Source organism: Podarcis liolepis, assembly GCF_965112155.1.
Source record: "Podarcis liolepis genome assembly, chromosome: 1".
Classification (NCBI taxonomy): domain Eukaryota; kingdom Metazoa; phylum Chordata; class Lepidosauria; order Squamata; family Lacertidae; genus Podarcis; species Podarcis liolepis.
This window is the reverse complement of record NC_139554.1, coordinates 104,415,924-104,441,085: the sequence shown is the minus strand read 5'-3', so window position 1 is coordinate 104,441,085 and position 25,162 is coordinate 104,415,924. Positions and strand designations below refer to the sequence as shown.

Here is a 25,162-nt window from a genome sequence, read left to right as displayed (position 1 = left end):
GTAGAATGGCCATCACGTTCTTGCTGTATTACAGCATCACCACCACCACCACCACCACCACCTCCACCACCACCATAATTTATTATTTATAGCCTGCCCATCTGGCTGGGTTTCCCCAGCTACTCTGGGAGGCCTCCAACAGAATACAGTGGTACCTCTGGTTGCGAACGGGATCCGTTCCAGAGGCCCGTTTGCAACATGAAAGGAACGCAACCCACAGCGGGACGTCTGTGCATGCGCGGGTTCTGATTTGCCACTTCTGCACATGCGCGTGATGCCATTTTGTGCGTCTGCACATGCGCGAGTGGCGAAATCCAGAAGTAACCCTTTCTGGTACTTCTGGGTCGCAATGGGATGCAACCTGAAAAAACATAACATGAAGCAAACGTAGCATGATGTATGACTGTATTAAAAATGCCTGAAAAGGGTACCACACTCCTGGTATTTAGGAAGATTTCATACACAGACATAAACACGCACCCATAAGGGACAAGTGTAACATCTCAGTGGGGACAGAATATTTATTGGCATTATCGGCATTAAAATGCCGATGCAAATATAGTTACAAGGACATTGTAGGAAATTTCAGCTTTTCTTAATTATCAAATTGCAAAGGACATTTAAATTAGTGCTTACTTTAAATCAACTTCAGGCCATTTAACTTTCCTGAAGGAACAGTAAAGTATTACAGGTGAGTACCACTGAGCCTTGGACTTGCCAATCAGAAGGTCGGTGGTTCCAATCCCCGCAATGGGGTGAGCTCCCATTGCTTGGTCACTGCTCCTGCCAACCTAGCAGTTCAAAAGCACCTCAAAGTGCAAGTAGATAAATAGGTACCGCTCCGGCGGGAAGGTAAACGGCATTTCTGTGCACTCCTCTGGTTTCGGTGTTCCGTTGCGCCAGAAGCGGCTTAGTCATGCTGGCCACATGACCTAGAAAAACTGTCTGCGGATGAACGCTGGCTCCCTTGGCCTATAATGAGAGATGAGCCCCGCAACTCCAGAGTCATTCATGACTGGACTTAACTGTTGGGGTCCCTTTACCTTTACCTTACATGTGCTGCACTTCAGCTCATGAGGTGATTCTTTGGCAATTTACAATGATGCAAGGAAACTGGTTTTAGCCAGCGCAGTGGGTGGATCAATTGTTTCTTTGGTTATCCTACACTTCTCTGTCAGTCCATAAGGGGAGGTCTTATGTTCAACACAAAGTGCCTCTGTAGCTGCTAAAGAAAGAGGCATAATAGAAGGGGAATGATGTGTGTAGTGTAATACTGTATTTCTCCAATAATAGTTTTTGAGCATGTGAACAAAGGCCCAGCTTCTAAAATTCATTAATCCGACCTACCTAGGCCAGTCCTATGCCCCACTGGGGATGAAACAATTGGATGTAGCCGAAAACCAACCAAGTACAAACCAAAGACTTCTGTTCTTTGTGCATAATTAAGAGATTATCACAGATGATTCTGCAATAATGTGATAATGGGAAATGGCACAGTGTTCAAACACTCTGGCTTTTTACACAGCCCTTTTTGATGTTGCTATCTTAGTTTTAATCAGTATCAATGCAATTTTACTTCAAGGCATTCCTGTCCTTTATGTTTTCTCTTTCTGTTTTTTTTTTTTAAACTGAATTCTCTGGTTATTCCTTCCTCTCTCCCCCAACAAGGGGGGGGGGAACTGTCCTGAAATTACTGATATGATTACAAATTGAAGGTCAAATCTTAGGGTGCAAAAAATGGAGATTTTTTTTTTTTTAGAAAAGTAAAACACAGATTAAGTAGATTCAAACCCAAACTGAGAATAGTAAAATCAACTGATTTATGCAATAGCTGTGATAGGTGATGTGTTCAGTAATGGGGAAATGTGGCTTGATACAGGGGACCCAAACCTTTTGGTCTTATGGGCACATTCAGAATTTGGGGAAAACCTAGTGCGTGTGATCACAAAATACCTGCAATGTGGAAATGTCCATTTGCAAAATGGCTGCTGTGGTAGGTGCATTCAGTCAAAGAACACCCATTTCTATAAATCTTCCCAAAAAACAACCACCACCACCACCCACCTCTAAGTACTAGGCAGAGGTGCTATTTAGGCCCCCAAACACAAAGCCATTTTTTTTTTGGGGGGGGGGGAGAAACAAAAACTCCCAAAATAATTTTTGTTCTACTTTCTGTCTTCCAAGCAAACTACACACAGAAGGCAGTTCCCACCCCCAATTTCTCTCCATGTCAGACAAAATACCCATTTTATAGATGGCAAATCTCTCTCTCTCTCTGCCAGCCAACACACACCATTCCCATATATCTTCCTACCCATATCACTCATACATACCTGTCCGAAACAGGCCCTGGGTGGTACATCTTTTTCCTCTCTCCCCACCCTCCAGACTGCAGCTGTTACGTTTTCTAATTCCACCCCCCCACCACACACCATTACTTACCTTTCCTCCTAACACTGAAGCACAGACACAGCCTCCTCTTGCCTCAGCTGGTGGTGTCCAATTAAAACTCTCTTCTGATGCAATGGCACCAGCCACTGGCAGAGAGGACCATTCTCTCTCCTCGTTTCCAAGTCTGCCAGCCAATCAAAATTGCATGAGGGGCCTAAACAGGCAACATGGCAGGACTGTGTGGCCATTATAATTTTTGAACTGGGCCGGGGAGGATTAAAGAAGTTGGTAGGCAGCCTGGTAACTCTCATACAATAGTGCCCTCAGGCACCATGTTGGGGACCATAGCTTACTAGCTGGATTATTGTTAAATACAGGGGTTTGCTTGTATTTTGGGTGTCATGGACTGGTTGGACACAGAATGGTGGAAACAGCTGGGGAACAAGCAAGGGGGAAAGGCTTACAGCCTGGGAAGTGGTGTTGGGACTGCAATGAGTGGTCACATAGAGAAGAGGGAGAAGCCCCCGAAGGACCAGGTGCGCAGCCTGGGAGTCATTTTGGACTCCCAGCTGTCCATGGAGGCGGAGGTTAATTCTGTGTCCAGGGCGGCTGTCTACCAGCTCCACCTGGTACACAGGCTGAGACCCTACCTGCCTGCGGACTGTCTTGCCAGAGTGGTGCATGCTCTAGTTGTCTTCCGCTTATACTACTGCAATGCGCTCTATGTGGGGCTACCTTTGAAGGTGACCCGGAACCTGAAATTAATCCAGAATGTGGCAGCTAGACTGGTGACTGGGAGTGGCCGCCGGGACCACATAACACCGGTCCTGAGAGATCTGCATTGGCTCCCAATACGTTTCTGAGCACAATTCAAAGTATTGGTGCTGACCTTTAAAGCCCTAAATGGCCTCGGTCCTGTATACCTGAAGGAGCATCTCCACCCTCACCGTTCAGCCCGGACACTGAGATCCAGCGCTGAGGGCCTTCTGGTGGTCCCTCATTGTGAGAAGCCAAGTTACAGGGAACCAGGCAGAAGGCCTTCTTGGTGGTGGCACCCGCCCTGTGGAACACCCTCCCTTCAGATGTGAAGGAAATAAGCAGCTATCATATCTTTAAAAGACATCTGAAGGCAGTCCTGTTTAGGGAAGTTTTTAATATTTAATGCTGTATTGTTTTTAACACTCGTTTGGAAGCCGCCCAGAGTGGCTGGGGAAACTCAGCCAGATGGGCAGGGTATAAATAATAAATTATTATATTATTATTATTAGTCAGGGAAGAGGTGTTGGAAGCTGAAGAGGTAACAGGGCTTGTTGAGCTGGGAAAGCTCAGTGAGCAGAGAATCAGAGGCAGAAGCCGAAGCAGGAGGGTGGGAGGAGGGAGACAAAGGGGCAAATATTATTCAGGCTGGTGAAAAGTTATGGGGTGTCTCCTGCTGCTGCTGTGAAAAGCTCCCATCCACCTTTGTCTCCCAGAACCAGAAGAGGCATGAAAAGGGCAGAGAGTTAGCAGGCAGTGTCTCCGATTGCTTGAGGACAAGCCCTGGAGAGGAGGGAACAGGCAGCTGTGATGACACAGGGACCTTCAGTCTCAACAACTGCTTCATGGGGGCAAGACCTACCAGAGATGAGTTTCTGTGCTCACTGGGCCTGACATTCCTGTGCAGATTGTGTTCTTGCTAAGCGTCAAGCCCAATTTTCATGGTGTGATTTACTGCTGGCTCGCTCCTGGCAATGGGTTTATAATGTGGATACATAGGGAGTTAGTTGCCTTATTCAGAGTCCGACCACTGGTCTACTGAGCAAGTGCGAGGTTGCTTAGTGCTGGCTGCTTTCTGTCTCCTATTCCACCTCCCAGCACTAGAAGCTAAGGGCAGGAATGCCCTTGTCCTGTATCATCTCACCATGGTGGCTGGTACCCTTCTGAGGCCACAGCCGCTGGCTTTAATCGCTTCATTTTGACATCACCTATTTTGTAGAGCATTTTCTCCAAAAGGGAGATTGAAATATTTTAATCAACAAAACATGTAAATGAATACATAACAGTGTGATCCTTAACACATGTAAATGAATAGATAAGTGTGATCCTTACTCATAAGTAAGTCCTACTGGATTCAATTGGATTTACTCCTAAACAAGTGGGATTAGCCTGGCAGCCTTAATCATTACATGCTGTTCTGAAAAGTCTCACTTCGCCACACAAATGGGCAAGAGGAATTAATTCTGTAAGTCTTTGGATCATCCCTCTATCTCTCTATCTCTCTATCATCTATCTATATCTCCAATAATATAGATTCATACATCTGACATTTTCACTTTGAGAGAAATTAAAATGATAACATTGTGAACCACTTACGAGAAGCCTAATTTTGAGCCTAAGTACTATTTAAAATGAGTGCAGTGCTGGTTTTGTTAATCTGTTTACAGCATTTCCAAGTACAGGATGATTGCTATGAAAAGCACTTGAAATATTACTCCAAAGATATGTGCATAATCTCCTAGATGAAACACATAAGACTGCTGTATCACAGTCTGGTGTTGTTGTTTTTAAAAATAATCATCAGGGTGACTTCGTGGAAATAGATTTTTCATCTTTATTATCAGTTTCCCAGAAGAGTTTGCTTGTTGATACAATCCACAATTGCAATTTAAATTACCGGTATGTTCCAGGCTAAATTTTTTTAAAAAAAATGCTCTTGAGCAATCCATTTTCTGAAGGAAGCCATTTTCTATGTATGGCTCCCCTTCTAAATCAGATCTCAGCCCCACTTCCAGCCACACATACAACACAGGTTTTAGAGAGGAAAATGATTTCTCATTCAACCTCTGCTCTATATATTTAGGACAACAACTAAATTCATAGTCATCCCTATGAAAATGGTAGTCTTTATTTATTATGAAAACTGATAATTTCCTGATTATCTAATATTTGATTAAACTAATATTTTATTAGTTTTCATAGTCTCATCAGTAGTGTGTTTTTTTACAAGCACACCCTAGAATAAGTCATGGCTTAGCATTTTATAGAACACATACCCTAGAAAAGTGCCAAATCATAAGAATGATACTACATTGTTACATATTTTTATCAGCTCAATCAGCTTTTGAAAGAAATAAGTTCCAGATTCTTCATCTGTCATTGCTGCTGGAATCCTGTCTAAATTAACTTTTAACATCCGCTGGCACATTACAGTCATTATCACTGAGAGTGGCAGAAAGCAGTCAACCAGTCATTATCCAATTATTCTCAGCAAGAAATCCTAGGGTTAAAATTCTACTGTCTGTCTCTTTAGCCCAACAGTGGAACTCACAATGCAGTCGAACTCTTCAGCCAGGCTAGTCAGGAAATGGATGCAATTAAATGCAGATGAATTCTTGTGCCAAACCTAGTTTGGTTGCTTTTAAAAATGATGCTTTGCCCTTGCTGTGTCTGCAGTGTCCATTTCTTTTGAAATCAACAATGTAATCCATTTCCCCCCATAATGAAAGTTCATAATTCTGCTTTTGTGCAGATCCTATTACCTACAGACAACAGCCATTCCTTTCAATTAAAGGTTTCAATACAGTGTGTTTAGGGGAGAGCACTCACAGGAGAAAATGTGCTCTCAACCAGCAGTTAAAATAAAGCTTAATACTTTTTAAATCTTGCATTGCCCAAACTGGCCTAAGCAAATAATTAATTGTACTGATCAGAGGAGGAAAAGAAATGGATTCGGATGTTCATGATACACCAATTTATTACACATACACACTTGATGTTACACCACTTTAAAACACTATACAAAGTTCAAAATCTGAGGACTTAAAGTGGTAAATAGAAGTTGCTAGTGACACAACTTGTGGCAGGGAGAAACTCTGGAAGCTTGAAGTACAGCAATGTAACTCCTTGTACATTTAAAAAGAAATATCCTGCCAGTCACTGGAAGGTCAGTTTGAGCCAATTAACTCCCTCAAATGAGCTTTAGAGGGTATGGGGAGTGGGGAAAGGGAAGAACAGAGGAGGTTGCCTAGAATAACTTTCCCTGCATGGTTTTTATAAACATTCCTGTACCTGCCTCTCCATTAGGAACATGGGAAGCTGCCTTATATGGAGTCAGGCCCACCTGGAAATGCTGGGGATTGAACCTAGAACCTTTTGCATGCAAATGAGGTGCTCCACTACTGACCAATAGCCCTGAACAGGATCCAGCAGCTGAATCCCCTCCACCATTCCCCTGCCTGAATACAGACCAGATTCCCTCTGCCCCCAACCAAAAATAATCAAGGAGATGGAGGAACTCCCCTGTCACTTGTATTCTTGTTTCAGTTTTGCCAGGGCCTTTCTGGCATTTTCTTACCAACCACATTGGTGCAAACGCTCAGACTTCACACAAATGTAACCAGGGCTCCCCCCCCCCCCCGGCAGAACACGCTGGAACTCAGTTCCACATCTCTCAAGTGGGCTCCTTTGCCATTATAAGAGAACAAGGGAGGCGTTCATGGTGAGTTCCGGCACTTCTTTATATATAAAAATAGCACTATATGCAATGTTGTAAAGCTGGAAAAGGTGCAGAAAAGGGCAACGTAAATTACCAAGGGGCTGGAGCAAATCCCTGATGAGGCAAGGATACAGCTTTGCAGTTCTGAGAAAAGGCTAGTAAGATAAGATGTGATAAGAGGTGTATAAAATTGTGTGTGGCACCGAGAGAGCAGACAGTGAAACGCTTTTCTCCCACTTTCGTAAATACTACAACTCGGGGACATTCAATGAAGCTGAATGTTGGAAGATGCGGAACAGACCAACTAGCACATGGTTTGGCTATGGAGTTTGCTCCCACAAAAGGTAGCGACATCTACCAATGGCTTTAAGACGATTGGACAAATTCATGGAGGATAAAGCTTTCAGTGGCTTCTAGCCATGATGGCTATATTCTTAGCTCTACTGTTGAAGGCAGCATGGCTCTGAATGCCTAGCTGCTGGGAACTGCAGTTGGAGAGAGCGCTGTTGTGCTTTGGTCCTCATTGCGGGCTCAGGAGCCTCTGGTTGGCCACAATGAGAACAAGATGCTGGTGGAGATGAACCTTTGGCTCTTACGTTCTTGCATAGGAGCTGTTTCCAGTTGTGCTATTCCATGTGGCTGCCGTGAGCGCTTCTTCATTACACATCACACCTGCCTAAAGGCTTTTTGTTTCCATGGGATCATCTGCTTTCATACGGAATGGCAACATCTGATGCGGCAACTCTTTTATCAAAAGCACAGATGTATTTTGTAGTGAGAATGATCTTTGTCAGTTGCCCCATGCCTAAGTTCTGGTATACTGTGGTATACAGCGGGTCATGGGAGAGAGGCAGAAAGGCAAAAGGCTGGGCAGGCAGGTGGGCCTGCCTCATAGGAGGCTGAATAAGATCCAAATGTGAAATGGTATCTGTTTGAACAAAGTATTTGCACAGCAAATATCCATTATACTTATTAAGCTCACGATAAACAAACTTTCCTTTTATTTATAGCTGTCCTTCATAGTGTAGAGGACATTTATTTATATATTCAGGTCTTTGGCACTGGACTCGTATTTTCAAAAGACTTGAATGAGTTTTATAGGACACATTTAATTTCATTTGCAGATGATAAATTGGCATGTTTATTTTGAGATGTGTACTGTGAAAGTGCAGTGGAGTAAGGAATAGAATTCTTTAGTGTGCTCCTCTATTCAGTCTTGCTACAGATTTATCAAATGAACAAGATGCATGTCCAGTCGTACCTTGGAAGTCGAACGGAATCCGTTCCGGAAGTCTGTTTGACTTCCAAATTGTTCAGAAACCAAAGCGTGGCTTCTGATTGGCTGCAGGAAGCTGCGGAAGCTCCGTCAGATGTTCGGCTTCCAAAAAAAAGTTCTAAAACAGGAACACTCACTTCCGGTTTTCAATCGTTTGGGAGTCGAAACGTTTGGCAACTAAGCCGTTTGAGATCCAAGGTACGACTGTACTGCAAGCTACAGAAGGAAATGTTCAATATAGGTTGGTATAAAGACAGACTATGAACAAGTAGTACGAGCATAAAATAAGCTGCAGGTTTACTTCTTTGACTACTACTTCCATTAAATAGAAGCAATGTGATCAGGACTTGGTACCTAAGAGCTGTCTAAGGAACACAGAAGAGGAACCATGGGTGGTTCTACAAACATTTGAAGTTAATAGAAACTTAGTGGTTTGCAATAAATATAAATGTCTTGAATGTGATCAGAGGTTGCTGCAGCCTAGATTACTGTAACGGTCGCTGACCATTTGCTCTTTGGCCAATCCTGATTATAGATCAACTCCCTTCATCAAAATGAATATGATTGCTACTTGCACAACAGATCAGCTGGCAATGAGTTTGGAAAGTTGCTCAACAAGTTATGTGCTGAGAACCTGGCAGTTCACCACAATTTAAAGCAGAGTTCTTTTCCTGTATTTGCCAAATATATGTAAAACACTTGGACAGAATAAGGAAATATGGCTGCTGATCATAAATTTTGAACAGAAAGGTAATGAGGTTAGGGTTCAATATTATTTAGTACGTATCCTCAATGAATTGGCAGATATGGTCTCTATTTCCTTTTTGGCTTAGTGTCTTAATATTTTTACTTCTGTTTGTTGTAATGCTTGTTTTCCACTACTAGGTGTCACTATAATGCTGATTACGAATCTAAAAAGACTCCATCAGTGACAGATAGCAAACATATGCTCACAGAACAGCTTGTACTTGGAAGTAAGCCCCTCATTTATCAAGAATATGGTATAAGCCAAATTCTGAGGCTATTTCCAAAGTCTCTATGCAACTTTTAAAACAAACTGAATATGCTTTTGCTTTTTTTTAAAAAAAAGTCCATAATTCGATAAACTAGACAAACACTGGTGTTTAAATCCAATAATTTTTTGAAAGTTTAATATAGTTTTAGATAAAACTGAGCTTGCAGTATTAATGAGTACAAGAGTTTGTTAATTTTTTTTATATTATCCAAATAAAGTTGTACATTTATACAGTTATAGAGTGCATGCCAGAAAATGCAATTACTTGATTCTAATTTAAATATGTACAATTTACAATATAATTCAAGCATAAATTCAGCAGTCAAAAACACAGACCTGCTGTGCAGTCAAACAGAATTGTCTTGGTAGCATAAGCACTAGGGCCAGGCAGAAATGCGAATGATGGAACCAGAGTGGCCGCTTGACTAGTAAAAAAGATTACTAATGAAAAAAATATACAATTGCTTAAAAAAAACTTCCTTTTTTTTATAACCACTCTTTGATGTATTGATTAAAAGCAAATATATTTTAATCTAAGTAAACAGTGCATGCTGCAGGGTTGGCTAAACAATCTTAATTCCAGCAGGAGAAAAAACTATTTTAGCTTAATATTTCAGGTCCTTTGAATAAATTGAAGTTAACTTTTTTTTAACACTTGCGCATCCTCACAAGTGACTAAAGAACAATCCTGTTTCTGCGTGCTATTTTGCACTGCACAGAGATTGCCTTGTACTGCATAGATGAGTAACTCCTCTTACTCCTATGCAAACTCAGATCCTAACACATGATTAAATAGTAGACGATTCATTCATTATTGAAGTTTCAATAATGAGGCATGGATAAAAGTTAACATTTAAGCATGGGACAGGCAAGTAGCACAAAATGTCCAGCCTCCACACTTAAGTACAGAGAAGTGGCGTTTTTTCTCCAAGAAACAATGTGAGTTCTTTAAGATGTGTGTACAGTATGCCACAGAAATCAAATTACATATTGCCAAAGAGGCCCTTAAGAGGTGGGTGTGGAAAAAACTGTATAAGTTATTCACACAGCGGAATTCTGGTCACAAGACGGGTTCTCTATTTTTTGCTGTGTTTCTTCGCATGGAATTACAGACACAGTGAAATGAATTGACAGTTTGAGCTAAAAGTCGAACAGCATGCATTTCAATTCACACATTTTAAACTAGTAAACAAAGTTGGAAGAAAATGCAAAGCTTGTACAAATACAGCGTGATAGACACATCTCCCTGTGTTATCTGGGTTTCACCCCTTGGCTCCACAAGCAACGTAGCATAGTCTCCTTTTCACTGCTTATAGTTTACAAAAAGATTGACTATTTTCAGGTTTTGGTAGATCTGCTATTATTTTTGCCATTGAGTTATACAGAGCTATGAATTGGTCACTCATTCATGGTTTTTTTTTTCTGTTTTCCAAATGGTTCAGAGCCCTTTTGAGATGCTAATGTATATATGGATTCATATTTAGCTTAAATGTATGTCATTTGAATAAAATAACTTTAATTTTCTATTGCCCCACCAACACTCAAAACAAACCCCACCCCAACCAAGCAATTTTCAGGTAATCAAAAACAAATGGCTTCACACAGAATCCAAAACTTGGAGAGATTTAGTATTCATTGGTTTTAATCAACCCTGTTTTGTTCCACAGCATAACCGCTACATACTATACAAAGAATTGAAAGAACAGCGATGAGGGTGATCTAGAAGATATGCATCAAAATGGCACTGCTACCAGTTATCTTATTATCACTCAGGGTGAGTCCATTTATGCATGTTGAGCACTTGGTGGCAAGATCTAGAGATGACTAGTATGTCTGCAACAGACACTCCTGCATCTTTCATCCTGCCTCAGAGCAAACGGAGGATCCAGTGATTTGGGTCCAATGGGGCAATCATAAGAGGGAGTCCAAATTTCTGCTGATCCCTCTTCCCACCACAGCATCCCACGTACGTCACATCCTTTCTGCAGTGTATTTTTTTGGATGCATGGGGAGGCTGCCAAAGGGAGAGAGAAATAGGAAATCCCTCTTATGTGAGTGGTTTGCTGCAACTGAGCCAGAATGTTTCGTTTGTGGATGTTCACAAGTTCAGGTGGAATTCGTCAACTGATGAGAGATCAAGTGATGCACATTCATCTGTGGAATTAGCCCTCTGTTTGTAGTACTGTACTTTAAACAAATAAAAATTGCTCAGTTCAGATAATCAGCACAAAACCTTTTCTCCAGGATGTAAAAGACAATTTCCATCTACTGTCACATTTGGGCTCAAAGCAAAAGGGGGGGGGGGGAATGTCAGGCAAATTCTCCTAATGTTATTTGCAAAAAATAAAATAAAAATCTAACATTTCCTTTATTTTTCAACATTATAAATGCAAGTCCAGTTTAAAAGCAAACTAAATGTTTGCCATTCAAAAACTGGTATACCTCATGTTGCGTCTGCATCAGGTTACGTCTTTTCAAGTTGCGTCCCGCGGCAACCCGGAAGTACCGGAATGGTTACTTCCGGGTTTCACCGCTCGTGCATGCGCAGAAGCGCTAATTCGCACTGCATGCATGCGCAGACAAGCGCTTCTGGATGCGTACGCTTCGAGTTGCGGACGTGCCTCCAGGACGGATTATGTCTGCAACTCGAGGTTCCACTGTACAGATCACAGAACTTTGCTGTGTTCTGAATTTGTTGTCGTTTTCTTTCAGATCTACCCCATGACAGCAGAGTAGGATCTAGATCTGAATAGCTACACAGCTAGCACTGTATTTCTAAGAAAGCTGTGTGCACTTCTGTTTCTCTAGTTGCATTCCCTCACTTCATATTTTGGAAAACTGAGACCAATTTCAAAATCGGGATCTGCAACTGAAAAGAGGGCAGAGGTAGTGAACTTTTCTTCTAGTTGGACGCAAGCCCTTGGGATCACCTAGTGTGTCTCTTGTGTCTACTGGCTAAAGATTATGCATTTATATCAATAGTAGCGTTTTTGTTTTGGTACTTAAGATGATCAGTCAAGCCCCAAGCATGAAAAGCAAGGGCAATATATTATTGGGAAAGTTTTGCCCTTGGCCAGATAATCTCATTTATTTGTCTTTCCCCATAGCATGTAGAACAATTTCTATAATTAAGCCAGCTGGGTTTTATTAAACATTTTCCTGGTCCGACAGGCACCTCTGGCATGATTCACCTTGATCCCTGATGTCTTATGTGTGCAGCACACTGTAAACGGAATTATTGTAGGCTATATATTATGGGCTACTTGTATTACTCCAATTAGCAATCCTATTCTTAGGACTGTGGCTCTTGTCTCAGTGCAGGGGAGGTTCAGCTTATGACTTCCAGGCGATTATTGAACACTAATGCTTTAGAATTATATGAATTTCACAAAACAATTGAACATTCAAGATTCTTGTTAACTAGGGAAAAAAACAACCCTAAGAGCTCAGTGCTATATTTTGCCTTGTCTAAGATTGCAAAGAACAAAAGGCTTGTGCTTTTATAGCTAAGTTTCTCCTAAATAGGAATTGGCAGGAACACCTCCTATTGGTTCCCCTACAGCCATTGTGGTTAGGTTTCTGTTGAAATTCCACAGATCATTACGGTATCTGTTGGGCGCCCAAGAAGTCTTCATCCTGGCTTCTGTGCACCTGTCAATGCTGCTTTTCACCAGGGTGAAACCCCATCTCAACCACTGATTTCTGTATTAGGTGGAAGTAAACAATCCCAACTCTGGAGAATGAATTTCCTCTGAATTTCCATTCCGCATCTGAATGGAAAATGAAATTTCCTATGCAATTCTGACTCCTGCCAGGAACCGCTGACTTATTTGCCTATTTATTACAAGAAAGGTGATGTGCAAAATTTGTTACCATTCTCCTGATACTTTCAGCATCATTTTGGCTGCTACACTGGCACGCAGAGGCAAGCACAAGGGATCAATACTGGTGTAGCAACATCGATGGCTCCTCATTGTATGACTTTGGATCGTTACTCCTGAGCTTGCCTATTCTGCTAGCAGATAATGTCAGCTTTGGACTGGGCTAAAAAGGTGCTTTTTAAAAAAATCATTTTTGTGCACCAAATGGGAGAGGCCCAGCGGTCATTATAGAATGGATGCTAACTATGCAATATTTTTAATGATGCAGTCTTGGCACATAGTCACCATTTATCTTCCTCTGCTTTAATTTATCTGATAATTATTGCCTCACAAGGCAAGGTTGGTAGTGTGAGAAAGTACCCTAAACTAACAATGCTACACACCTTAATGCAGTAGCCATCATTAAAAAAAACCCTTCCAGGTAGATTCAGATGACCAGGAGCCTTGCAATAGACAGTGAAGTACTTACCCTTTGTGTCACTGAAATGGTGATAATGCTAGGCAAAACCATAAACCATGCTTTCATAGTTACAGGCAGGGGTAGCTAACATAGTGCTCTTCTGACGATTTTTGACTACAACAGGCATCCCCAAACTCGGCCCTCCAGCTGTTTTGGGACTACAACTCCCATCATCCCTAGCTAAGAGGACCAGTGGTCAGGGATGAGGGGAGTTGTAGTCCCAAAACAGCTGGAGGGCCGAGTTTGGGGATGCCTGGACTACAACTTTCCCCATCCTGGCCAATGTGGCTAATGATCAGGGGTGATGAAAGTTGTAGCCCAACATCATCTTCAGAACACTACACTCGCTACCATTGTTAAAGTCAAACACTTCTCCCAGGATTTTAGATGCTACACGTTAAGCTTCTAAGCAGTTACTGGGAGGCTCTCAGTTGTCTAAATCCAACTGTATTCTAACTTGTTCTTCGGAGCCTTGTACAAGTTATGGAAAGAATAATAATCTACTTAAGTGCAGCCTTCTCCAAACTGGTGCCCTCCACATATTTTGGACTACAACTAGCATAAGCCCCACGCAGCATGGCCAATAGTCAGGGATGGTGGAAGATGTAGTCAAAAGCACATGGGGGGTGGCACCCAGTTGGGGATTGGGGATTTAGGCAAGATGAAGCAATCAGCATAATAAATCAAGAAAAAAAAAATCTCTTTTTGAACTTTTACTTCACTCTTAGAGCTTGTTTCATATTATTTAATATGTGACTAGAGGATGAGACTCTTAATCTTCCACGGTTGTGGGTTTGAGCCCCACATTGGATGAAAGATACCTGCATTGCAGGGGGTTGGACTAGATGACCCTTGTGGCCCCTTCCAACTCTACAATTCTATGATTCTAAGCACCTATCACTCTTACATTCTTTGGGTTTTTATGCACTGTGTCTAAAATGGAAACCTGTCCTTATTTTGCACGCATTAAGCCCATTGCACTTTTTTGTTTTTTAATATAAAGCATGGGTTCAGGGATCTCTGTAGCTCTCCCTCCCAAAGAAGTGGAGGAAACTGTTAAAAGTAAACAATAAAGTTAGGAGATTAAGGCTAAAAGTATTGGTGTTCATTATTCCTAATACTGATAGCCTGAATCTAACAAAGAAACATGCACTATAACAGTCTAAACAAAACATCACAGTTTACATCAGGAGAGTAAAAAGGTACTGGGCACGATTCAGCCAACATGAAACATTTATAATTTCCATTGATGGAAATAGAAGCCATCTAAGGTCTTACTTAAATTTTAAGAAAGCGACTGCTCCAAATTGTCCTTTATATTCACTTCTGCATAGTTCTCCACCTACAGGGGGTGGGGGACAGAAAGAGAAGGAGGCTTGGCAGCAGATGACCTCTCCACATGCTGAGAGGCTGGGAAGATTGCAATGGGCAGATGGATCATGCTTAAAATGTTTAACTTTGGCTGGATTGTGCCCATTATAAATAAATGTATAACCTGCCCTGTTAGTAACCCACTTGGATGTTTTATCTACTACTTAACGCTTAAGAAATATAGGAGAATAACACCCCATTTACACACCCCGCCCATAATATACAGTATAAATATAGTAAGAACCATGCCATAAAACTATATGCAAAATTTGCACACTATTATTGCATGCTTGTGGTGATATTACATGCCGATTAATATTAGCTTGTTAGCTTTCATATGGTCCTATACTGAAGTTCATGTATTTTATTGTATAACTCAACAAGAGTCCTTAATTTGGGGGAATACAGTTGTCCCAGAGTGCATGTAACTCTTAAGGAAAACCAGTCATCAAATGCAATTTTCAACGTGTTTGCTTTCCTGCTCAATTGGATTGAATGGCAATTCAAACTTGAAATAATACCTAATATGTCTGTTCATGTTATGTAAACCGATCAGAATTCATTTTCCTCAGTTTGGGGGGGAGGTTTCCTTCCATTCTACCTCCTCCTCCTCCAGATAATCTTTGAAGTTTCGGTGGCAAGTCTGCCATAGACTGGCTCATAGGATCTGACAACATTTTTGTGGTTTTAGATACCAGTTTCTCTTCTGAGTTGCCAGGGACAGAACTTATTCGCTGGAGTTTCAAAGGTAGGTCCCCCATGCTGTAGGCTTTTTCCGAAGTGGTAGAACTCATCCTCAGCAGTTTTTTAGGAAAGTCATCCCTTCCAGTCATTTTCTGCAATTTTGACGGTAGCTTTGTACCAACGTCATCTATGCCATCTAGACATTCTACAGAATTATTCCTTTCTTTACTGTTACTTACAGCTGGTGCTATTAATGGGGAGGACATAAGGAGCATTTCTTCCTGTTCTTTCACACTGTAAGGTGCTGTAGGGACTTCAAACGTTGCATGGAACTGGGAATAGTCTACTTTGAAGAATCCTTCCTCTAAGGAAATAACAGGGAAGAAACGATGGCCCCAAAGAACTTCATCTTCTGTGTAGGATGTTCTGGCTTGACAAGTCATCCCTACAAGTTCAAAAGCAAACAAAAGCTAGGTCAGAAACTTGAAAATAAAATGGTTTGGTTCATATTTAATCCACTAGGTCTATTTATGACAGTGGAACATGGCAATGATTCACATGATAGAAACACCACATGAAACTAGCTTCCACATATAACAGAGCAGTTTGTCTTAAGGATCCAAGGCATGCTGCAGACTTTCTCAATTGCTGCCCCACCCCCAAGAAAAGCATAAATATTAATCACAATAAGAATATATTATTAATGCACAGCTGGCATATGGCACTGTACTTCTTGGAGACTCAGTTCATGCAGTAAGGTGCTGAAGTCAGAATTACTGTTACCTAGAATTGAAAATTGATCAAAAACAAAGAAGTCACATACTTATTGAAAGGAGAGGAGAGTCATACTTTGGTTAGAATTCCAATCAGTGGTAGAAACAGAGATATGAAAGCCAGGGGCAAAATGGCACCTTGAATCTAGATTATGGGTGCAACAACAGAATGTCTAGGGGCACTTTTTTTATAAGAATACAAAGCTGAAAATGAATGAACTGCAGCTAAAATATTATGTTCATCTTCCACATGATCTGGTCCTTCCCCCGCGGGTGGCGCTGTGGTCTAAACCACAGAGCTTAGAGCTTGCTGATCAGAAGGTCAGTGGTTCAAATCCCCGCAATGGGTGAGCTCCCGTTGCTTGGTCCCAGCTCCTGCTAACCTAGCAGTTTGAAAGCATGCCAAAAAAGTGCAAGTAAATAAATATGTACTGCTCCGGCGGAAAGGTAAACAGTGTTTCCATGCACTGCTCTGGTTTCGCCAGAAGCAGCTTAGTCATGCTGGCCACATGACCCAGAAAAATTGTCTGCAGACAAACGCCGGCTCCCTCAGCCAGTAAAGTGAGATGAGTGCCCCAATCTAGAGTTGTCCGTGAATGGACTTAACGGTCAGGGGTCCCTTTACCTTTTTTTTTAGTCCTTCCCCTGCCAACCCCCTAATATTCTTAAAAGGGTCTCTTTTCCAGTCTTCAGACAGTATCTGGAAGTGGGGAGGCAGTAAAAGGTCCTCCTTTGCTTCCACTCTGCAGTTTTAATCTGAAATTTTAGTACTGCGCTCAGAGCTCAGAAACTGCTCGTGCTAATGAAATTCCCTGTCGCAAAATGCGCCTAGAACAATGGGAGTTTCAAACACTGATTCCAATGCAGTGGCATCTCGGGTTAAGTACTTAATTCGTTCTGGAGGTCCGTTCTTAACATGAAACTGTTCTTAATCTGAAGCACCACTTTAGCTAATGGGGCCTCCTGTTGCTGCCGCACTGCCAGAGCACAATTTCTGTTCTCATCCTGAAGCAAAGTTCTTAACGTGAGGTACTATTTCTGGCTTAGCCGAGTCTGTAACCTGAAGCGTATGTAACCCGAGGTACCACTGTACTGTCAAATTTCAAGACTTGAGTGGTTTCCTATAACACATGGAAAACATTTCATGAGGAACATCCTTCTTATTAGGCCCTTGATTTATTCTTATGGTTAGGAATCACATGAAGGATTAGATTGGATTCTTATTTATGTAACACCTTTGCCCAAAGGATATTGTATTGACTGTGGCAAAATGGTCATCTGTGTGGTTAACCATATACATAGTAAATAAGCAACAACACCAATATAGCATTGATACCAAAGGGAATTTCCTTTCTACCTTGCAAGCTAAATCCCTGCTGTTGAGGAGTGCTCCAATGCACCCACCCAAATGAGGGGCAGGTGAAAGCTGCCACTGGAAGCATCCTCCCTGACAGTAGCTAACCATGGCTACTGTAGTCCCAACCATGGGACATTTTGGGAACACAACTAGGCGGGCACAAGAGCTACTCAAATGACTTTGTATACAAGCTTGGTAAAGAAAATGTTACACAATGACTGCTGGGGAAGACCTACTTTTCACCTAAGATAACCCATCACTTGGGGAGGAAAGATACATGCATGCAATTATATGCAAGTGGGGTTTTTTGTAATTATTTTCCAAATGGATATAAATTATATCACAGCCCAGTTTTTCGCCCACTCTTAAATTTTGTCTATGAAATTATTGCATAAAAGAACCACATAGCACAACAGGTTGGGTAGAAATTAATTTTAGACACAGAGCAATTAGTCTGAGTAGTAATTACTCTGAGCCTAGGCTTGCCAATCGGAAGGTCAGCGGTTCGAATCCCCGTGACAGGCTGAGCTCCTGTTTCTCGGTCCCTGCTCCTGCCAACTTAGCAGTTCAAAAGCACGTCAAAGTGCAAGTAGATAAATAGATACCGCTCCGGTGGGAAGGTAAACGGCATTTCCGTGCACTGCTCTGGTTTGCCAGGAACGGCTTAGTCATGCTAGCCACATGACCCGGAAGCCGTACGCCGGCTCCCTCAGCCTATAGAGCGAGATGAGCGCCGCAACCCCAGAGTCATTTGCGACTGGTCCTAACGGTCAGGGGTCCCTTTACCTTTACCTTTTAGTCTTGCCAAGCCAGGTCCTTTATTTGCTGTTCACTAGTTATAGCTACATTGGATTTGGGCTATTATGCCAACAAGAGGACCATCAACTCCAGCCTCTCTAGATCTGCATTCAACTAGAAATCTCATTACTAAAGGTTTGCTATAAAATGAATGAGTGGAAAATGAACACCACATCTTTAGATATTAGGTACAAGCTTGCAGTTTAGATGTAAGAAAACAGTGAGATAAAGCTGGAGTGGATTAAAAGTGAGAAGGCAGTTTCATTGATGCTGTTCATAAAAGAAGGAAACCACATACTATCTGTCTCAAGGGAGTAACAAATAATTCCTAAGTCATTGAAGTAGTTGGTGATCCTACTTAATCGTTTTAGTAATGGATTTGTTTGTGGCGGGGTGTTAGGGCATGTGCAACCCCCTGCAATTGTCAAAATCCTGAGGGTGCATAATGATTTGGCACCTGCAGCCAAGGAACTAGCTAGTTCATTTCATGAGTACAGTGGTACCTCGGGTTAAGAACTTAATTCGTTCTGGAGGTCCATTCTTAACCTGAAACTGTTCTTAACCTGAGGTACTAATGGAGCCTCCTGCTGCTGCTGCCACCATGCGATTTCTGTTCTCATCCTGAAGCAAAGTTCTTAACCCGATGTATTATTTCTGGGCTAGCAGAGTCTGTAACCTGAAGCGTCTATAACCTGAGGTACCACTGTATGTAAAAGTAGAACTGTGATCTCTCCCCCCAACAGATTGCTGTCGTCTCCCCTTCAGGTTATCCACTCACAATGCTGCAGTGACTCTGGAAGCAACTACTGACAAAACCCTGTTCAGATGAGTAAAGCTAACAACCTGATGCTCTATAACCCAGAGTACCCAGTTTGCTAATCCTCCCTTTTGCCTGTCCACTTCCTTCATGCCAACAGTGCACAGTCCTGCTTGTTCCTAGGCTCTGCTTTCAGCCCTCTTTGCCTCACTTTTTAAAAATATAGCTTGCCTGTCACTTCATCAGACACCTATTTCAATCCCCTCATAGCACTGAGCTCTTTCTGATGTTAGGGCTGGGGAACATTTTTTGACTTGAGCATTACCTTAGTGCATCTGTAGTATTCCAGGGGCCACAAGGCAGTGGTGGGCAGGCCAGAGGCAAAAACTGGGTGGCAAAATGGTTGTGACTCTTAACTTTCTATATTTCCAGCCCTGCAAAAGTCAGAGGTGCATATGCATATACCTCTCTAATCCAGGAAACCAAGAGGCATTATCACAATTCATCCCCACACCCAGGCAAGTCATGAGATTGCTCGCCCATACCTTAAGTGATTTCAGCTATGCTCAAAGCACCTACCTATCTCCTATTTTCATGTCTCCTCTGTGAAGTTTCTGATACGTTTGCTTCCTGGAAAGTTTATCACTGAATGCCTGGACTAAGTTGAACATTCAGCTCACAAACATTCCATGGGTTTCATCACCACAAGCAAAATACAACCAGTTATTAGAAATAAAACCAACCAAGGCCACAATATTCCTGTGAGGCCAAGTATAAATTCACCTTACTTCTGTTTTTTGGCTAACGCCAAACAAGGGTAGAACTGAGATGTCTCAGTGTTTAGTTTGCTGCTTATTCTGTATGACTGTGGTCATCGATCGAGTAAAATCTGAGAAGAACTTGAACATAATTACCCTCCCCTCCTTGAACAAAAAGAAAAAGAGAGAAAAGAGAATAGGAGGAAAACTGATTCCAGGTTGTATCCCCAATTAGTAGATCATTTCCCTTTCTGTTGCATTACACTTTCCCCCCAAATGCTTTAAGATGTACTGCCATCAATGTGAATTTTTCACTTTAGTATGCCAAGAAGCAAAAGCTATTGACTATGATCCAGTTTGCATGTAATGCTAAGCCAAACCATGGCTTAAATGAGTATGAGGCTACTCAATGCAGAAATTGTAGCCACTTAGCTCCTCCCTTGGTCCTCCTGATATCCAGAGCGAAGCCATAGATGGACTTAGCATTAGATTTGAAGCTGGGCTTGTGATCTATCTCGCTCCAAATAAACCACAAGACAAACCACAACTCCAGGTTTGGCTATAACACCTTAGCCCTAGGGCTGGGAAAGGATTGAAGCAGCTACAATTTCTGCTATGAGTAAATGCACAACCATTCGCCTTAGTGTTACATGTGAGCTGTACCACCATGTACAGTGGTACCTCTGGTTACGTACTTAATTCATTCCGGAGGTCCGTTCTTAACCTGAAACTGTTCTTAACCAGAAGCACCACTTTAACTAATGGTGCCTCCTGCTGCCGCCGCACCGCCGGAACACGATTTCTGTTCTCATCCTGAAGCAAAGTTCTTAACCCAAGGTACTATTTCTGGGTTAGCGGAGTCTGAAACCTGAAGCGTACGTAACCTGAGGTACCACTGTATTGTGTCTCCATTGTTCCTGTGCTGCTCTTCATGCATGCATGCTACAGATGGGCTAAAAGCAGCACAGAAGGAAAATGAGAAATAACGATCAGCAAGTAAAAATATATAGCTGCAAAAAAGGCATTTTAGTGCAAAAAAACAGGTACTGAAGGATTCATGCTGATTCTACAACATTCCCCCAAATAATTCTAAAGTAATCCCCAAATCTATGTAGAGCTACTTATTAAGGATGGATAACACCGTTAAAGGGACGCAGGTGTTGTTGTGGTTGGCGGTTCGAATCCCCACGATGGGGTGAGCTCCTGTTGCTCGGTCCCAGCTCCTGCCAACCTAGCAGTTCGAAAGCACACCCAAAAGTGCAAGTAGATTAATAAGTACCGCTCTGGCGGGAAGGTAAATGGTGTTTCCATGCGCTGCTCTGGTGTCGGTGTTCTGTTGCACCAGAAGCGGCTTAGTCATGCTGGCCACATGACCCAGAAAAGCTGTCTGCGGAGCGGACAAACACCGGCTCCCTTGGCCTGTAAAGCGAGATGAGCGCCGCAACCCCAGAGTTGTTCACAGCTGGACTTAACTGTCAGGGGTCCCTTTACCTTTACCTAACACCCTTAAACAGGTGTCCAAACAAACTGTGAAAGAGAAAGTACATTTCAAGACTTCCAGAGAAGAGATTTAAGGAAAGTGAAGTTACAGGAAAGAAAGGAAGTAATGTGTGTGTGTGTGTGTGTGTGTGCGCGCGCGCTAAGATTTCCCTTAGAAATTAGTCATGACAAAATGCAAAACACTCCAAGAAGAAAGTAAGTAGTGAATATGAGAAAAACGAAATCAAACTTTGACACACAAAGGGGCTTATTCATTGCTAGTTCCTTCTATCTCAAGCAAAAAAACCCCCGTCTTCTAAAACACTGTAATTGTATGCATTTTTTCACTTACAAAAAACCCCCCTTTAATTATTTAAATTAGGTGTGTATGATACACTTTTAGAGTAAACCTTGAAGGTGGAAATCTTTTTGCTTCAGAATATCACAGAGAAAAGAGCTATGTTAGAGCCTCAGAGAAAACAATTTTCAGGGAGAAGACTCACCCACAGCAGGCAGCTGGAAGTGGCATAAAGTATTAAATGATCTGCTCACCAGTAAAAGGGGCTGACTAGAGAAATGTGTTAAGGCTAGAATTAGAGCGCTATTTAAATCAACAACCTATTAAACTAATCATTCCAAGGCATTCTGATTTGTTACACCTTATTGGGGGGGGGGGATGACATTTATGTCACACTGCTTTAGGCAACAATTAAGTGTTTGTCTTCAAACTTGAGTGTACTGTCATGACTAAGGGATGCACTGCTTTTTACGGTCTAAGCTTTCATTAATGCATTTTTGCATGATATCTGGAGCTTCAGTTATCTTAGAGAAGGTAGTATGAAAGAAGCATGCTCTTGCAATTGTATGCAGGCTATGTATAATTGCATTTCTTGGTGAAGCTTTCCCCTCCCACCACAAAAGAGTGTCCTTGGAGCAGTTTTTGTATTTTGCTGTGAAAGGGAAATGATGGCTCTTCACAAAGGCTTCTCCTGCATTATCAAGTTGTTATTATATAACATGATTTTGTCCTTAGTATTACCACTCGGTGACAAATGTGATGTGACAGCAGGGCTCAACTTGTTTGCGAAAGGGAAGAGGCGTTATTATTTTTATATGTGATTTAGGATTGTCTGATAATACTTTCCAATTTAAATGGTATCTGCAGCACGGTACACAATTCTAGCTCTGCATTCATAGAAAGGAGTTGCATAATTATCTCTGTGTTGCTGTTAATGCAGACAGCTTCCATCACTGTTACTGAGATATATAGTTGCTGCAACCCTGCAAACTGAAGCAGGCCACAAAATAGATCGACAGCTTCCTTGGTACATCGTGTTGCCTTTTAGGGGCAATTGGATTCGATTTCAGCTCCTGGGAAGGCTTAGTAAACATTTACACAAGTTTTGCTAGTGGTTTTCCTTTAACTAAACTTCAGTTCACAAGAGGTCTTAGCGAGAATCGGGTGTTGAGAGACACCATGCCCATTTATCATCCTTCTTCGCATCACAGACCCGGAAGCTGGGGTCTTCTATGCTTCATGTTCAATAGACCATAATAAACGAAGGGTGGAAGAGATTCTACGAGTTGTATGCAGTGGTTAAGAAGACCTTCCCTGGAAAGACTGGCTTAACATTATGCGAGCCTTAATATTAGTAGCTGGCTTTGCAAGCAAGTCATGTAATTAGAAGTGTTTTAGAAATGTACAAGTATATGGAAGCACAAGTTAGGGTAATTGAGTATATGAGGAGTACAAGGTCCAAACTCTAGCCCAGTGGTGGGGAACCGCTCCCCAGAGACCACACACTTTACAATTTAAATGGTATCCATCCACACTAGCCATGAATGCCAGGTTGGAATGTGTCATTGAACTGCAGTAATGCTTCTCGCTTGCCTGGATAAAGAGATGTGAAAATGTGTAGAAGCCTCTGACCTTTGCATGGCTACTATACAAAGAGTCACATCCATTGATCTATCCACTTTTGCCCCTCAGCAACATTGGTATGCGGCATTTGGAAGTTTTATCACAAGGGAATGCAGCCCTCAGACTTAAAAGTTCCCCAGGGATGCTCCAGCTTCTCAGCTTTTAGGAATGTTATACTTGGTCATCCTGGACCAAAGGAGTATGTTGGGGCTTATACAATCAAAGCACAGCCCCTTTGCCAGTGGAGCCCAGCAGCTGAACACCACAAGCCCCAGCACTGCAGATTACTGTCTAAATAAATTATTTGAAAATAATCCCACTTGCGTCCATGAACCATTCTTTCGAGTAAGTTCTATGACAATAACCGAAAATGCTCTCCTTGGGATAACGGAGTTCTTAACAAATATATACCATTTCAGTAATAGTGCAAATTCTATGCAATGGTTCTATGCAGCAAAGAATGCCTGCTTCGTATGGATTCACACTTTTAGCTAGTCTCCCTGAAACATCTGCTTACCTGTTACTATGGAAAGCTACGGACAGTAATGCATAATTACCGTATTTTTCGCTCCATAGGGCGCACCGGACCATAAGCCGCACCTAGTTTTTAGGGGGGGGGGGAAATCAAGGGAAGAAAAAAATCTTAGCAGCCTGTCCGCTTCTCCCAGAGCTTCTGTGGCTGTCAGGGGAAGCCCCCCACCCCAGCCACAAAGAGCAAAGAAGCCAAGACAGTGAGCGGGATGGATCCTGCTCGCTGCCTTGGCTTTGTTTTTATCCGTGCGCAACCTCTCCTGACTGGAGAGGCTATGCGCAGCTTCGGCAGAAGCCAAGGCAGCAAGCGGGATGGATCCCACTTGCTGCCTTGGCTTTGTTTTTAGCCGCGGGGCTGCGGCAGACCCCAAAACAGGTCGGGGAGTGGCGTGCAGCCTTGCCTCCGCTCCCGGAGCTGGCGGGGGAAGCCCGGGTTCCCCCACCCCAGCCCCAGGGACCACACATTCGCTCCATAAGATGCACAGACATTTCCCCTTAGTTTTTAAGAGGAAAAAAGTGCGTCTTATGGAGCGAAGAATACGGTACTAGGATCAACATAAGATTGCCTATTAGTGGCAAAAAGGTATATTTGTTGCAGTTGTTGCTGCAAGGAGCATACAAGATGCAATCCAACTTTCTTAGAGACTACACACTGGATTTGTGTAGGGTTAACTCCAAAGCCCTTCTTTCTCCCAGCAAAGCAGAGTATTCCTTCTCCCAGATGGGCCACGTTCCCAAGTTGACGAGCCCCACCTGTCCTTCACTTCCCTCTACAGCACAAGCAGAAACTGCCTTCTTGACTGTAAGACCCACTATTAGTCTCGTCCACTCAATCCACCGGAACTTGTAAACAACTTGTAACCAATTTAGCTATGTAGACTGTATCCACATTCTTCATACTTTAATTTCTGAAATCGCAATGTTAACAAATAGCAAATAACATTTCACAAATACTTCCTTAAAAAGAATATGGGGGAAAATACCAATTTTATGGGGACTGGGTCTCGGATAGGTGAATCTAAGATATGGAAAACGTCCTTTTAAAACATTTTAGAAATTTTTCCTGTAGGCTGTTAAATATATTGCTGCCTTAAACTTTTCTCATACCCCTTTAGTGTTTTATTGCTTTTAATTATCCCTTTTTTCTGTTTACTGTAATAAATATGTTTACTCTACTTTGGGCAACCAGCTAACACTATTCATCTAACTTCAGTTATATTGCTTTATAAGCTAGAC

General features: G+C 42.2%; 1 protein-coding gene across 2 annotated transcripts in view; it reads right to left on the bottom strand.

Moving 5' to 3' along the window:
• Positions 1 to 9,264: 9,264 nt before the first annotated feature.
• KCNJ3 (potassium inwardly rectifying channel subfamily J member 3) overlaps positions 9,265 to 25,162 on the bottom strand; it is a 118,111-nt gene continuing 102,213 nt past the window's right edge. For both annotated transcript variants that reach the window (XM_083494498.1, XM_083494497.1), the window contains exon 4: positions 9,265 to 15,997. In XM_083494498.1, the coding sequence (XP_083350624.1) occupies positions 15,408 to 15,997 (590 nt within the window). In that variant the 3' untranslated portion in view covers positions 9,265 to 15,407. The remainder of the gene's footprint in view (positions 15,998 to 25,162) is intronic.